Source organism: Micromys minutus (assembly GCF_963924665.1).
Source record: "Micromys minutus genome assembly, chromosome: 9".
Classification (NCBI taxonomy): Eukaryota; Metazoa; Chordata; class Mammalia; order Rodentia; family Muridae; genus Micromys; species Micromys minutus.
In genome coordinates, this window is record NC_137978.1 from 35,191,246 (window position 1) to 35,209,002 (window position 17,757).

General features: G+C 43.7%; 1 protein-coding gene across 1 annotated transcript in view; it reads right to left on the bottom strand.

Annotated features, from left to right (window-relative positions):
- CFAP57 (cilia and flagella associated protein 57) overlaps positions 1–17,757 on the bottom strand; it is a gene marked incomplete at both ends in the record, with an annotated part of 68,076 nt that overhangs the window by 40,285 nt on the left and 10,034 nt on the right. The window contains 4 exons of the mRNA XM_080921947.1: positions 3,395–3,508; positions 10,856–11,021; positions 11,215–11,354; positions 16,160–16,312. Coding sequence (XP_080778073.1) covers positions 3,395–3,508; positions 10,856–11,021; positions 11,215–11,354; positions 16,160–16,312 — 573 coding nt within the window. The remainder of the gene's footprint in view (positions 1–3,394; positions 3,509–10,855; positions 11,022–11,214; positions 11,355–16,159; positions 16,313–17,757) is intronic.

The following is a 17,757-nucleotide window of genomic DNA, read 5'->3' on the forward strand; positions in this document are numbered from 1 at the left end:
ACTCCTGTTTTCTTTTTCTGACTCATATTAGTTTTTGAATGTTGTAGCTAATCAATTATTCTTACTGTTTTGAAAATGTTTGTATTTGTGTGTACGTATCTGTAAATGCCCATGTATGTGGTATGTGCTCTGTGTATGTGGAGGTCAGAGTTCAACCTCACATGCTGATCCTCAGGAGTAAATCCCCCTTACTGTTAGAGATAGAAACTTTCTCTGATCAGGAGCTCGCTGAGAAGACTGGGCTAGCCCCAAGGATCCACTTGTTTCTGCATTCCCTGTTCTAGGATTACAAAGCGAGACATGATGGTGAGATTTGTTCTGGGCTCAAACTCAGTACGCTAGTGGCTACATGACTATGCCATCTCCGTGGTTTTTTTTTGACAACCCTTCCTAAGAACATCTGCAAATGTTTAAGATGTATTTATCTTATGTGACTGCATGGCTTGGGAGAGGTTGCAAGAATCTGCCGAGATCAGAAGAGGGTGTCAGGTCCCCTAGAACTAGACTGTGAGCCACCATGCTGGTGCCAGGAGAGGTCACAGTCAACATGTAGAATGACTGAGTGAAAACAATGGCTGTCCTCCCCAGAAACCCGAGATACCTGGTGAGAAGGACCAGAAGAACCACTTAGGGGCTGGGGAACAACTCAGTCGGTAAAGTGCTTACTGTGTTAGCGTGAGGACCCGGGTTCAACTCACAGAACTTACACTTTAAAAACAAACAAGCGAGCCACAACAACAACAAAACTATCTGGGCATAATGGTGCACACTTGTGACCTCAGCAACGGGGAGGCAGACACTAGGATCCCTGGTGCTTGCTGGCACACTTGGCTTAACCTACTAGGTTGGAGAACCTGTCTCCAGCGAACCAACCAGCCAAACTGAGAAGCAAAACATGCACATGAGAGCCAATTAAAGTCACGGGAAACTTGTTTGAAGGGTACAGTCAATGTAGAAATGCGCGTACAGGAAAAATTCCCCAATCTTTGTGTGAAGAGCTTGTGGCATCTGTGCCCCCTGAAAAGCCAAATGCACCAGCAAGTGTGGGTCAGGAGAAACAGGAGGAGAGAGGGGAGTACAGGAAAGATTACAGGTAAGGATAAAATGCTGAAAAGCAGTCAAAACTTGTTGAAAGCATGGATGCACATATCCAGGATGGTAGTACATTCATTCCATGGATGGACACATCCAGAACTACAGTACATTCCATGGAGAACAGAGAGAATGACCTACAGACATACCACAGGCAAAACATTGTAAGCCAACACTATGAAAACCTAAGAGAAAACCAACCGGTCCACATGAAAAAAAATGGCCCAGGATTACCATTTGGGTTCTGGTCAGAAAGTCAGGAAGGAGACACGGAGGTAGTGGGAGACTGTTTAAAGCACTCAGAGTAACCACAGGTAGAGCCACTACCTTCATGCCTATCAAAATTAAACTTCTATCTTAATATGGAGGACACATTATCACATCCTCAGAGAAATAAAAACTGGGGGGCAGACCTGCCTTTTTCCAAGAGGAGTCAGCCCTTTAGACTGAAGGCAGAGGAACTCTGTCAAGATGACATCACACCAAAGCAGTGGATAACTTCACACCAAAGCAGTGGATGACTTCACACCAAAGACAACATTTGGTAACTTCTTAAGCAACTGAGAGATAGTGTGATTGCATGTTACACTTTCTTTACTTTCTATCATGGAAAGTTCATAAGTTATTACAAATATACTCATTTGCTTTTCCCTTTAAAAAAGGTGATACGCTTACATAGAGTAGCAGTGGAAACAATGTACTATAAGCCAGGTATGGTAGCCCACACCTTTGATCCAGCACTCCAGACACAGAGGAAAGCAGATCTCAGTGAGCTTGGGGCCAGCCTGATCTACCCATAGCAAGTTTCAGGCTAGCCAAGTGAGACCCCGTCTCAAAACCAACTAGCCACCCAGCCGCCACAATGTATTATAGTGTGTAATGAAAAGAAAATACAGAAATGGTAAGTTTGACTTGTGCCATGGAAATAAAATATAGGCCCAGTGAGATGGGGGTAAATGTGCTTGCTGTCAATTCTGATAACCTGGGTTTGATCCCAGGGACCCCCATGATAGGAGAGAATTGGCTCTCTTCAGATCTCTACACTCACACCACACACACATGCATACCCAATAAAAGAGTTAATCAAAAATAAAATACATATAATACAATAAAGAACAGGAGTGAACAGACCTATGTGTAACACTTCACTGGAGCTCAGTCTGATGATACTTGAGGTCAAAGAGATTCCTTATTTGGCCTGTTAATACAGCCGATTACCTTGGTTGGTTTTCCGATGTCAAACCAGCCTTGCATTCCTACAGTCAACCTCACCGGGTTACAGTCTGTGACTGTATGTTTCTAGTTTGAGATTTCTCGGCTTGTGTGCACGAAGGGTATGGGTCTGTAGTTTCCTTTCTTTGAACTCTTTTGTTATTTTTTTGGGAGAGGATACTATTGGCCTTGAAAATGATTTAATATATGCTGCACTTCTGTTGTAGGAGAGTGGTTGCATGGAACGAGCCTTATGTTCCCTTTCAATGCATGAACACACCCACTCCCATCTTTCTGGCTCTGATGACCTCTCTCTCTGCATCGAAAGCCATAAGCTCACAGCATTACCTCTAATTTCAGTCAAACCACAGATTCATCCCATGCTCCCCCCCTCTCCATACGTGTACACCTGGCTCCTTTTATCTTTAACACTTGCTTTCCTGCTTTTCTATAAGTAACCTATCTTCTGACCCAAGAGCTCCTGTTGGGGACAGTGGCTATCCCCTCTGTCTTCAGCTATCTTTGCTCTGTCTTCATCTCTTAAACTTCATCAAAACCTTCAGTTGTTGAGTGCTATTATAGGAAAACTTAGTGATCTCATTTCTGATAATACTCCTAAATGCATGTCTTGCTCTGACACTGGATATGAACACACTTTGGATTCTGTGCCTCCCCAGTCATGTTGTCTGCAGTAGTTTTATTAATGGCTATTTGTTCTGTTTTTCTCGTGTTATTGCACTGGTCAGGACTCAGCAAAAGGCCACTAAGGAAAACACCATGTAAAATACAAAGATCTACAAGGTTCTATGCATTGAACGGTAAACTGTCAGTTCCCCTGTGTGTCGTCTGACACTTATACACTATCCCCACAAACTCTTCAGTACCTCTGACATGCCCCCTGATCTGTCTGTGGGGTTTGCAGCCTCAGTATGTAATGGTTACGACCACCAGCTGTCTGCGCCTGTAGCTACTGCAAGCTTTGCTCTCACTGAACCAGTTGCAATTTGTCATTGCAGGCGTTTGGTAGGCGCCCCCCTGGCTAGAACAGTGTGTGTCTCAGTGCCCCTTGACCACAGGCCACTTGACTTACCTTCCCTGTGTGGCCTTTCAAATTGTTGACGTTCTCCAGGTTCGTGGTTGTGAAGATGTGAATCACATTTCCATTGACTGCAGCGAACAGGTGACCTCCATTGCTAAAGGTGCACTACAGGGAGGGAGGGGCAAGCAAGAAGTGAGCATCTGTGCGGAAGCCACTCTTCCGGGAGGATCCAGGAGTCTGGGTGGGGTCGGGAAGGATGGTTTCCAGACACCACCAATAAGGAAAATGCCATCTGTCACAGAACCTCAAGGCGTCTGCAGAAGCTGGGGGAGGTGGTGCTTTACATCACTGACTTGCATCTGATGGGCTGCAACTACATCTCACTGTTGACTCAGTTTCCCCAGTTCCTCACCATCTCTACTGTTAACTTCTCGGCTGGGACTCTAATCTCGGTATTGCTTTTCTTCTTTACTCTTTATTAAGATACCCAGGCCTATCACAGATGGAATCCCACAGAGCCCCAGGCCCAGTAAAATGATTTTGGTGGGTGTAGGGACTGGGACCCAGTGCTTAGAACACTGGCTGCTCTTGCAGAGGACCTGGGTTCAATTCCCAGCGAACACATGACAGCTCGCAACCACCTGTAACTCCAGCTCCAAGGGGTCCAACACTATACTGGCTGGTTTTGTTTTACAGAGATACTCCACAAGCTGGAGTTATTACAGAGAAAGAAACCTCCGTTGAGAAAATGCCTCTATGACATCCAGCTGTAAGGCATTGTCTCAACTAGTGAAAAGGGAGGAGGGCCCAGCCCATTGTGAGTGGTACCATCCCTGGGCTGGCAGACCTGGGTTTTATAAGAAAGCAACCTGAGCGAGTTCCCAAAGGTGCAGGCCTGGTGAGAAGTTGATCTGAGTAGCCAGGGGGCAGAGAGATCTCTGCCAAGTGTGCACGAAAAGCGCGCCCCCGCCCTGCCTGATCCAGGGACCAGGAACCCAGCATCGGGACCTCTGTTCCCACCCGGCGGCTTTGGGGTGCAGAACAGGGCTCGGCCCATCTGCCACCTGGACCAGCAGTTCCCAAAGGTTAAGGCCTGGTGAGAAGTTGATCCGAGTAGCCAGGGGGCAGAGAGATCTCTCACAAGTGCACACGGAAAGCACGCCTCTGCCCTGCCTGATCCAGGGACCAGGAACCCAACATTGGGACCTCTGTTCCCACCCGGCAGCTTTGGGGCATAGAACAGGGCTCAGACCATCTACCACCTGGACCAGCAGAAATCCAGGGACACAGACCAGGTACAAGGGAAAGGCAAAAACATATCACTGACAACAAGATGGCAAGAGAAAGCGAAAGGGCATATCCCAAGGAAACCAAGACAACCTGGCAACACCAGTACCCAGCTCTCCCATCACAGCAAACAGCGGAATGCCAAACACTCCAGAAAAAGAAGACACAGACCTAAAATCATACCTCAACATGATGATAGAGATCCTTAAACAAGATCGGGAGGAAAAGCAAAAAGAATCAGAAGCTTTTAAAGAGGAAACAAGAAAAGCACTCAAAGAACTCAAAGGACTAGAGGAAAACAGAACCAAAGAGATGAAGGAATGGATTAAAATGGAAATTGACACAATAAAGAAAACACTAAAAGAGATAACCCTAGAGGTAGAACACCTAAAAAAGAAAACAGGAGTCACAGATGCAAGCATTTCCAATAGAATACAAGAGATAGAAGAGAGAATCTCGGGGGCCGAAGACAACATTGTAAACATAGACAAAACAGTCAGAAAAGATGCAAAAACCAAAAAGCTCCTAACTCAAAATGTCCAGGAGATCCAGGACACAATGAGAAGACCAAACCTAAGGATAATAGGAATAGAAGAGGGAGAAGAATATCAACTAAGAGGCACAGTAAATATCTTCAACAAAATTGTAGAAGAAAACTTCCCTACCCTCAAGAATGAGATGACCACGAGCATAAAAGAAGCCTACAGAACTCCAAATAGGTTGGACCAGAAAAGAAATTCCTCCCGACACATAATAGTCAAAACACCAAGTGCCCAAAGAAAAGAAAGAATACTAAAAGCAGTAAGGGAAAAAGGTCAGGTAACATATAAAAGGCAGATCAATCAGAATCACACCCGATTTCTCAACAGAGACTAAGACAGCTAGAAGAGCCTGGACAGACATCATGCAGACCCTAAGAGAGCACAAGTGCCAGCCCAAGCTGCTATACCCAGCAAAACTCTCAATCACCATAGATGGAGAGATGAAGATATTCCAAGAAAAAACTAAATTAACACAATATCTGACCACAAACCCAGCACTACAACAAATTATAGGTGGAAAACCCAATACAATGAGAGGAACTACATCCTACTAAAAACAAGAAAACACCTAAGCAAGAAAACCAAAAGAAGAGACACAGACACAACTCAACCTACAAAAGCAATAATAGCAGGAAACAGCAACCACTATTCTTTGATATCTATTAACATAAATGGACTCAACTCCCCAATAAAGAGACATAGGCTATCAGACTGGATACATAAACAAAATCCAGAATTTTGCTGCATACAGGAAACTCATCTCAGAGACAAAGACAGACACTATCTTAGAGTAAAAGGTTGGGAAAAAAACTTCCACGCATCAGCCCCAAGAAGCAAGCTGGAGTGGCTATTCTAATATCAAATAAAGTAAATTTCCAACTAAAAGTTATCAAAAAAGATAAGGAAGGACACTTTTTACTCATTACAGGGGAAATCTGTCAAGAGGAACTCTCAATCCTTAACATATATGCTCCAAATACAAAAGCACCCACATTCATAAAAGAAACCCTACTAAAGCTCAAAAAATACATTTCACCCCACACAATAATAGTGGGAAACCTCAATACCCCACTCTCACCAATGAACAGATCATGGAAACAGAAACTGAACAAGGACACTGCAAAACTAGCAGAGACTATGAACCAACTGGAATTAATAGATATCTACAGAACATATCATCCTAAAGTAAAAGAATACACCTTCTTCTCAGCACCCCATGGCACCTTCTCGAAAATTGACCACATAATTGGACACAGAATGAGCCTCAATCGATATAAGAAGATTGAAATACTCCCATGCATCCTCTCAGATCACCATGGTCTAAGGCTGGTCTTTAACAACAACAAAGACAACAAAAAGCCCACATACACATGGAAACTAAACAACACTCTGTTAAACGATAGCAAGGTCAAAGAAGAAATAAAGAAAGAAATTTTCTAGAGTTCAATGAAAATGAAAACACAACATACCCAAACCTATGGGATGCAATGAAAGCAGTACTGAGAGGAAAACTCATAGCCCTAAGTGCTTCCAAAAAGAAACTGGAGAGAGCATACATCAGCAACTTGACAGCACAGCTAAAAGCTCTAGAACAAAAGGAAGCAGATACACCCAAGAGGAGTAGACGGCAAGAAATAATCAAACTTAGGGCAGAAATAGACCAAATAGAAACAAAAAGAACCATCGAAAGAATCAACAAAACTAAGAGCTGGTTCTTTGAGAAAATCAACAAGATTGATAAACCCCTAGCCAGACTAACTAGAGGGCAAAGAGAGAGTATACAAATTAACAAAATCAGAAAGGAAAGTGGGGACATAACAACTGAAACTGAGGAAATTCAAGAAATCATCAGATCCTACTACAAAAGTCTATACTCCATGAAGTTGGAAAATGTGGAGGAAATGGATGAATTTCTAGACAGATACAAGATCCTAAAGTTAAACCAGGACCAGGTAAACCATCTAAATAATCCCATAACACCTAAATAAATAGAAGAAGTCATCAAAAGCCTCCCAACCAAAAAAAGCCTAGGTCCAGACAGGTTTAGTGCAGAATTTTATCAGACATTTATTGTGGACATAACACCAATACTCTCCAAACTATTCCAAAAGATAGAATCAGATGGAATACTACCTAACTCATTTTTTGAGGCTACAATAACCCTCAACAACACAAAGACCCTACAAGGAAAGAGAACTTCAGACCAATCTCACTTATGAACATTGATGCAAAAATACTCAACAAAATCCTTGCAAACCGAATCCAAGAACACATCAAAACGATCATTCTCCATGACCAAGTAGGGTTCATCCCTGGGATGCAGGAATGGTTTAATATAAGGAAATCCATCAATGTAATCCACCATATAAACAAACTCAAAGAACAAAATCACATGGTCATCTCACTAGATACTGAGAAAGTATTTGATAAAATTCAACACCCCTTCATGTTAAAAGTCCTGAAAAGAACAGGAATCCAAGGTCCATACCTAAACATAATAAAAGCAATATACAGCAAACCAACAGCCAACATCAAACTTAATGGTGGGAAACTTGAAGCAATCCCACTAAAATCAGGGACTCGACAAGGCTTCTCCCCCTACCTATTCAACATAGTACTGGAAGTCCTGGCTGGAGCAATTAGACAGCAAAAGGAGATCAAGGGGATACAAATCGGAAAGGAAGAAGTAAAAACACCACTGTTTGCAGATGACATGATAGTGTACTTAAGTGACCCCAAAAATTCCACCAGAGGACTCCTACAGCTGATAAACAAGTTCAGCAAAGTGGCTGGATACAAAATTAACTCAAACAAATCAGTAGCCTTCCTATATTCAAAAAACAAACATGTGGAGAAAAAAATTAGGGAAAAGATATCCTTCAGAATAGTCACAAAAACTATGAAATACCTTGGTGTGACTCTAACTAAGCAAGTGAAGGACCTGTATGACAAGAACTTCAAACCTTTAAAGAAGGAAATCGAGGAAGATCTCAGAAAATGGAAAGATCTCCCATGATCATGGATTGGAAGGCTCAACATTTTAAAAATGTCCATCTTACCAAAAGCAATCTACAGATTCAATGCAATCCCCATCAAAATTCCAACCCAGTTCTTCATTGAGTTGGAAAGAGCAATGTGGAATTTCATCTGGAATAATAAAAGACCTAGCATAGTGAAATCCATCCTCAACAACAAGAAAACATCTGTGGGAATCACTATCCCTGACCTCAAGCTATATTACAAGGTAATTGTGCTGAAAACTGCATGGTACTGGTACAGAAATAGGCACGTGGATCAATGGAATAGAATAGAAGATCCAGAAATGAGCCCCCAGGTATATGGTCACCTGATTTTTGACAAAGGAGCTGTAAACATTCAATGGTAAAAGGACAGCCTATTCAACAAATGGTGTTGGTCCAACTGGCACTCAGCATGCAGAAAAATGAGAATAGACCCTTTCTTATCTCCTTGTACAAAGCTCAAGTGTAAGTGGATCAAAGATCTCCACATTAAACCAGATACACTGAAACTATTAGAAGAGAAAGTAGGGAAAACCTTAGAACATATAGGCACAGGAGAAAATTTTCTGAACAAAACACCAATGGCTTAAGCTCTAAGGTCAAAGATTAACAAATAAGACTTAATGAGATTGCAAAGTTTCTGTAAGGCTAAGGACATTGTCAAGAAAACAAAACGGCCGCCAACAGAATGGGAAGAGATCTTTACCAAGTCCACATCAGATAGAGGGCTAATATCCAAGGTATACAAAGAACTCAAAAAGCTAGACACCAGAGAATCAAACAACCCTATTAAAAAATGGGGTACAGAGCTAAACAAAACATTCTCAATTGAGGAATATGGAATGGCTGTGAAACATCTAAGGAAGTGGTCCACATCTTTAGCCATCAGGGAAATGCAAATCAAAACAACCCTGAGATTTCACCTCACACCAGTCAGATTGGCCAAGATCCAAAACTCAGATGACAGCAGATGCTGGCGAAGTTGCGGAGAAAAAGGAACACTTCTCCACTGTTGGTGGGGTTGTAAACTGCTACAACCACTCTGGAAATCAGTTTGGCGATTCCTCAGAAAATTGGACATAGTACTACCTGAAGATCCAGCTATTCCACTTCTGGGCATATACCCCAGAGACACTCCAATATACAACAAAGATACATGCACCACAATATTCATAGCAGCTCTATTTATAATAGCCAGAAGCTGGAAAGAACCCAGATGTCCTTCAGTAGATGAATGGATACAAAAATTGTGGTACATTTACACAATGGAGTACTACTCAGCTATCAGAAACAATTACTTAACCAAATTCTTAAGAAAATGGTTGCATCTAGAGAATATCATCCTGAGTGAGATAACCCAGTCACAAAAGAACAGACATAATATGCAGTCACTGATAGTGGGATGCTAACCCCAGAGGCTCGCACTGCCCCAGAAACAACTCACAGACTGTGTGAAGTTCAAGAAAAAAAAAAAAAAAAAAAAAAAAAAAAAAAAAAAGAAAGAAAAGAAAAGAAAAGAAAACAACAACAACAAAACAAACCTGTCATGCTCAAACCTTACACACCAAGAAAACGTTGACTAATTTTGGGTTACATCCTGTTTTACATGTACTTTTTGCTCATTGTAACTAGTAAGACCTTAATGCAGAGTATCAAACCTTAAAAAAAAAAAAAGAAAAAAAATCCAAGCACTGACAAAAATGTATTTGTATACATTTATGCAAAAAGGTTAAAATTTTTTTCTTTTATCTTTGTTTTTTAAAATAAATTTAAAAAGAAAAAAAAAGAAAGCAACCTGAGCAAGCCAGAGGAAGCAAGCCAGTAAGTAACATCCCTCCATGGCCTCTGCATCAGCTCCTGCTTCCTGAACTGCTTGGGTTCCAGTCCTGACTTCCTTTGGCTTCCTTGACAGCATTGTGGAAGTGTAAGCTGAATAAACCCTTTCCTTTCCAACTTGCTTCTTGGTCAATGATGTTTTGTTCATGAATACAAACCCTGAATTAAGATAGACACCTTCACACAGACAGCAATACAGGCAAAACACCAACACACATAAAATAAAAATAAATACATTTAAAAAAGAGAAGACTCATGAATAAACAAATAAATAACTTGCAGCCAACCATTGGACTGAGCATGGGGACCTCAATGGAGGAGTTAGGGGAAGGACTGAAGGAGCTGAAGGGATTTGCAATCCCATAGGAAGAACAACAATATCAACCAAACAGAACCCCCCACAGCTCCCAGGGACTAAGCCACCAACCAAAAAATATACATGGAGGGACCCATGGCTCCAGCTGCATATGCAGCAGAGGATGGCATTGTCTGGCATCAGTGAGGGGGGGAGGCCCTTGGTCCTATAAAGGCTGGATGCCGCAGCATAGGGGAATGCTAAGGCAGTGAGGTGGGAGTGGGAGTACTCTCACAGAAGCAGGGAGAAGTGGGGGTGGGATAGGGAGTTTGTGGAGGGGAAACCTGGAAGGGAGATAACATTTGAAATGTAAGTAAATAAAACAGCCAATTAAGAAAATTAAAAAAAATTATCACAGACAGAACCACGTGCTTCATTGAATCTGGTGACAGACGCACTGGCTGCTGTTTTAAGTCACCGGGACCCTGCAACTAGGGCCCCGAAAGAGAGACTTAGGTCCCACAGTCTTTACCTCTTTGCATCCTCTGACAGAATACTCTTTGAAAGGACGGATGTCATCAATGAGCAGATTCATTAGGCGCAGTTTGTCGGCAAACCCCACCACGACGTAGTGTCCAGAGGGGTGGAGGCTGACTGTATAGGCCTCTTCTTGGTATTCCTTATATAGTTCCAGTGTGCTGTGAGAAAGGCCAGTTACTGAGTTATGAGCTGAACCCCCCCCATTCCCCTCAAGACCATTTTGTGTATCTGGGTCTGTTTTCTGGATTCTGGCTAAAGATAATGGTGGGCACTGAGTAAGCCAACAGGGAAACAGAGGTAACCGACTGACTTTCTCTACACACGATTGCAGGGGGGGCTTTTCCTCCTTACTTTGATTCGTAATTCCAGATGCGAACGGAGCAATCCAGAGAACAGGTGGCAATGAGGGGTTTTCGGATGCAGGTAGCTAGACCAGTGATGGATGCTGAGTGCAGGGGGTACAGCAGGTACTCAAAATGGGCAGCCTCTCCCTGGGGAAACCACACAGAATGAGATCCAGCAGGGCGAGCAAAAGGCTGACTGTGTCCTTCAGCATGCATTAGTACCTAGGACCCTTTACTAGGCTGAGCATACAGAACTCACTCTAAGGCAAACTGTTATAACTGACCATGGTGTGGCCCACTCTCCGGTCGTACATCTACAATACAACTTAGGCTGGAGAGATGGCTCAATCACTGACTGCTCTCCCAGAGGACCTGGGTTTGTGTCCTAGCACACACATGGTAAGTGGTCTGTAACTTCAATTCCAGAGACGCTGATGCTCTTTTCTGGTCTCCTACAGTACCAGACACACACACACACACACACACACACACACACACACACACACACACACACACACACACTATACAGACACACTTGCAGGCAACACCTACCCATAAGCAAAACCAAACAAATAATAAATACAACGTTAACATTTACTATTTTAATGGTAACGCAAGTCTATCATCCTAGGCTTTAACCAATCCTCCTCTGTGGGAACGTTTATGTGGCTTCTAACTTTGTCATTTGAGAACTCCACTACAGACTGAATGTCCTTACTTATCAGTCTTTGTTCATCTCTTCCTTAGGATAAGTTTCTGGATGTGGAATTCTGGGTAAATGCTATGGATGTTTTTTAAGTGTCTTAATAAAGGATGCTAAATTTCTGTCTATAGAGACTGTCCTAATTCTGTGAGAACCAGTAGCACACCACCAAGTGGGTGGGTGGTCTTTTGGGTGTTACAAATGTCTATTATCTGAAGCATTTGGTTTAGGGACAGAGGAGAGTGACAGCTGGGAAACTGAAGGGGGTGAATACACACTAGATTTGTTCCGAAGTCAAGAAAGAGGTTCAGATGGGAATTCCTACATTTAGGTCCACCCTATCCCCTGTCTGAGACAGGGCCACTGCACACCTGTTACTCCTCTGCCCTTAATATGTTTGGCAACAGTGTTTCTACTAGCTCATACTAGCTTGTAAACATTCTCCCCACACCCAAGGGAATCGACTATTTTCTCCCGGTAGGCCGAGTAGTTGTAGAATGTCAGGGAGCCGGTTCAGCACTCACTGGTCTCCCTCAGAATCCATGGCCGGAAGCCTCTATGGCCAGCCGATGTTCTGGAATGTGTTTACTTTCTGAATTCCCATGATATCTGTCTAGTACTTTGCCTTTTTTTTTTTTTTTTCAAACCTCACAGTCTGGATGTGGAATGTCTTTCACAGGGTCCTGTGTTGGAACACTTGGTCCCAACTAGTGACACTTTCTTGCAACTGTGTAGACCTTTTGGGAGGGGTGCTACTGCCCTGCCTTGCTTCTTGTATTTGCTCAGCTTCCTGATCCAAAGAGATGTGGGAAGGCAGCCAAGGCTCCTGCTGGCACAGCCAAAGTTGTTTCTGACATCAAACTGTGAGCTCAAACAACTCCTTCCTCGCCTAATTTGATTTCTTTCAGGTACAATTTCTTTCACAGAAGCAAGCGACTAATATACAGATGCCAGCCCAACTACACCAATAATAGCATGGGATGGGAGTGGCTAATGAGCAAGACCTAGAAGCACACTCAGTGTTGGGGCATGTGTGAAGACCTGGGTCCAATCCCTACCCTCTTCAAACCTAAACAAACATAAAAGTCCCAATCTCGAGCTTTGCAGGGAAAGTATATTTTAGAATGAAAGCACAAAGGTATTGAAAGGGATTTAAAAAGGCGAATCATGCAATCAGCAACCACAGGAATGCTAGTCTCCCCACTGTAATATCAGACAAAACAGATTTCAAGACAGAATGTTAGTAGAAACGGAGCTTCATTTTGTGATGTCAAAAGGGTCAATCCATCATGAAGGTGGCATGTTATAAACATGTGCCTGCCTAACAACACAGCACCAAAACATGAAGTAAAGACTTCACTGGGGAGGGGAACATGGTGGGAGGGTGGGGGGCAGGTAGTTCAACTCTAAGAGCTGGAGATTTCAACAGTCTACTTCCCACAAGGGTTAAGACAAACAGAGAGAAGGTAACAAGAAGTTGAAGATGTGAGTATTGACAGATGGACAGTCAGATGAACAGACATCAGTTGAACATCCAACCCAACGATAGCAGGTGGATTAGAAATAAGACTCTAGAAATGAACCCTTGTGCCAACTGAGTTTGACAAAGGTGTCAAGACAATCCGATAGAGAAAGAATAGTCCTTTGACAAATGGTGCTGGATTAACTGCATATCTACATGTGCAAGGCTATAGTTTAGTCCTATTTTAGGGTTCTTACTGATGTGAGGAGACACCATGACACAGAAACTCTTATAAAGGAAAGAATTTAATTGGGGCTGGCTTAGTTCAGACCACTGACCTCATGGTAGGAAGCATGGTGGCATGCAGGCAGATATGGTGCTGGAGAGGTAGCTGAGCATTCTACATCTGGATTGGCAGGCAGCAAGAAGAGAGAGGGACACTGGGCCTGGCTTAGGCTTCTGGAAACCCATGCCCACCCACAGTGACTCAGTTCTTCCACCAAGGCCACACTTCTCAATAAAGTGCCACTCTCTGTGAGCCTTTGGAAGGCATTTTTATTCAAGCCACCACAGGACCCATACTCCATGTCACACACACAAACTCGAAATAGAGCAAAGAATGAAATCCAAGAGTTAATACTATAAAACTCTTAGGCACAGGGTTAAAAACTTCCATTACCCAAAACTGTGGCAACAGACCCTTAAACATATGCTATAAGATACGTATAGAAGAAAAGTAGGTCGATTGGCCTTCATCAAAATAGGGGCTTTTATGAATTACCAAGCAAGTGAGAAGATTCCAAATGTGATGGTGCACACTTGGGAGGCTGAGGCAGGAGTCCATGGTAGACTCATGTCTATAATGCATGATTCATAAAATCCAGTAGTAAAAGGCAGTGCAGAATTAAAAGACGTATCTGATATAGATGAGATTTGACCAGAATTTCTTCCAAGAAGATGGGCAGATGGGACCAAAGCACCTGACAAAAGTATGGTGGTATTATGGCCACCAGGGAAACACAAATTGCAACCATGATGGATGCACAATACCACTGTGCAACTTCTGGGATGGATGTAATAAAAAAGTTAGATCATTACAAGTGTCTGTACTGATAAAGGGAAACTCGAATCCTCACAATACTGCCTCTTGGGACACAAGAAGTTTCTCAAATGCCCAACATAGAGTTGCCAAGAGCGGTGGTTTGAAAGAAAATGGCCCCTATAGGCCCACAGAGAGCAGCACTATTAGGATGTGTGGCCTTGGAGTGGGTGTGGCCTTGTTGGAGGAGGTGTATGACTAGGGAGTGGGCTTTGAGGTTTCAGAAGCTCAAACCAGTTCTCTTCCTGCTGCCTGTGGATCAACATGTAGAATTCTCCGCTCCTTCTCCAGCACCATGTCTGCCTGTACACTACCATGCTTCCTGCCATGATGACAATGGACTAGACCTCTGAACTGTCAGCCAGCCCCAGGGAAATTCTTTCCTTCATCAGAGTTGCAGTGGTCATGGTGTCTTTTCACAGTCATAAAACCCTAATGAAGACATCAGGTAACCAGCAACTCCACTATTAAGATCTGAGATACAAATCTATGTCCAAACAAAAACTAGTATGGAAGTGTTCACAGCAATGATATACATAATATCAAAAAAAAAAAAAAAAAAAAAAGAAAAAAGAAAAAACCTGAATGACCCAAATTGATGTACAGATAAGCAAACTGTAGTATGTCGAAATAATACACTGGGATATTATTCGGCCATGAAAGGGTTATGAAGTACTGATGCATGCTAGGGAGTAGATGAGCCTTTATGATAGTTACATCAAAGAAGCCAGTCACCAAAGTCCACATATCATATTATTTTTATTATATAAAGTACCCAGAATAAGCAAATCGATAATCTGTAAGATAGATTAGCATTTGCTCAGGGTTGAGGTGGGAGGGTGGGTGAGGGACGATGGTTAAAGAGTATGGGCTATTTTCTCCATGAGGTGATGATTATATTCCACAATTAACCATAGTACTGGGTTTTTAACTCTGAAGAACAAGGCTACTGTAAACCACCACTGGGCTCGAGATGTGGCTCAGTTGGTAGAGTGTTTGCCTAGCACGTACACGAAACCCTGGGTTTGATCCCCAGCATGGTATGAATGGGAAAGGTGACACCTGTGCCATAGAGGAAGAGAAATGAAGGTCAGAAGTTCAAGGTCATTCTTAGCTATTAGGGCTACAAGAGTCCCTGTCTCATTAGCAACAATTCCCCCCACCCCCAAGTAGACCTAAAAGGATATGTTAAAATCCCTGACTGTGATTGTAGGTGGTCTGCTGTCTTTGATTTATATATTTGAGTCTATGCTGCTAGGCAGCACAGGACTAAAACATCTCTTATGATGAAGCGTGCAGCCAACAGTGAGTTTTGTTAAATTGCCTGGAGTGCTTAAGGCGGTCTCCTTTGCAATTCCAAATCAAGCCAAAAGAGCAACCATGGGGATTTCTATATCTTCCCCTTCAGGATGGGAAACAGGGATGGTAGTAGATTCAATTCCCTGAGACATAACTCCTGGTGGGACGTGTGGGATTTGAACTTGATAGGCAATGTGAGGCACTCCCACGCCACCCCAACCCTGCGACTGCTTCTGCATGCTCAGCTTTTCTGTTTGCTTGTATGAGTAGGGTGTGTGAACTATACCAAGCTTTGTATGAACTTCTACCCATGGTGAGCGGCACCTTGGATGGGCATCCCGGTGTGGACTGGAAGGGGGGGGGGGCTGATGCCCTTGGAGGAAGCTTACCTTGCTGATCTCTGTCAGGGACATCGTGATGGAATAGAGCTGGTTCTTGCTGGTGCTGGCAATCAGGGTTTCTTCTGACGGGCTGAAGCATAGGCACAGAACATCCTGTTTGTCCGACTGACTTGGGTCACTGCTTTGTTGGTCCATAGGGATCTGCCCAAGGCACAAAACAGCCACCAGACATTCTCAGTCAGGGTGCCACGTTGTCAGCGTGTCTACAGGGGTCCCAGGGGGCACTCTTAGCTCACAGACTCCTGACCACAGCTTGCTCAAGTCTGGAGAAGGGGGGACTGGCTTGCCCATGCTTCAGCCGGTTTTAAATAGAGTGTTCATTTAAGAGTTAGACAACCGCCCGTGTGGGTTTCAATGGGCCAGCCATCCCGGTATGAGACTCCAAAACAAGCACGCTCTTTTAAACCTACTGTGGCCACCCATGAGAAGCCCAGTGAGACACAGTGAAAGTAGATTTCCTTTCCCCTTCTGTTAGTGACCAAAGATGTTGACGGGCCAGCCTGCAGGCACCATTTCTGTATCCCTGCCATCTGCTTAGGCCTTGGTGTCTTAGAGTAGTGGTTCTCAACCTGTGGGTCTCGGCCCCCTTAACATCAGATATCTACGTTATCAGATGCGAATATCAGATATTTTCGTTACTACTCACAAAAGTAGCAGATTTACAGCTATGAAGTAGCAATGAAATCATTTTATGTCTGGGGGTGTCACCACAACATGAGGTGTATCAAAGGGTTGCAGCATTAGGAAGGTTGAGAACCATTTTTTAACAGCCTGGTTTCCCCCTGTGTCATTGCCTGACAGATGCTCAGAAAGATGGGGGATCTGTTTATCCCCAAAGTCAGAGCCTCCAGCTAGTCATCTCCTTGGTATTTCTATATTCTGTGAGTCCCTGGGGCCTGGGATACTGCGTTCTTGCACATGGCTCCCTATGCTTGGAGTCATGTCTGTGTACACAGAATGACCCTTCTTCACATGGCCGATAAGGAAGCTCACCAGCAAGCTGTCTCTGAGCATCCTGGGATAAGGAGACAGATAGCTCCAAAATGTACCAGTAGCCCCTGGGAGCCCCATCTTGTCACACTTATCACACTACACAAAGCAGAGTGGGAACTGTGGGCTGAGAAGCCTGTCCACGCTGTTCTACAGATAACCACAGATATGCCCCCGTGTGTGCACACGGGCCCCGAGTGGAGCAGGCACTCAGTGAATTGATGGCTGCAGTGAAGGGTGTGACCCTGGTCTCCTAACACAGTAAGTTCCGGTAGAGAAGAGGGGCACAGCTGACTCCACTGTCTTAGCCACCAGGCACGGGATCTGTCCCCATGGTAAGTACACAACAGACAGTCCCCCGGCGGTTCTGGAGCAGAACCCCTCTAGCCTCCGGACCTCTTCCTGGCTGTACTTCCTCCATGTTGATTCTTATCTGTCGTGATTTTCATTTTCTGCTTCTCTTGCATGTTGAGTCCTGAGCTGTGGCTCTTTACCTGTTGACGTTCCCATTGTGTGTCCAACCCCCAACGCCCAAGACTGCCAGGCTCAGTCAACACTTGGTAAATACTTGTTAAATAAGTAAATAAGCCAACAGA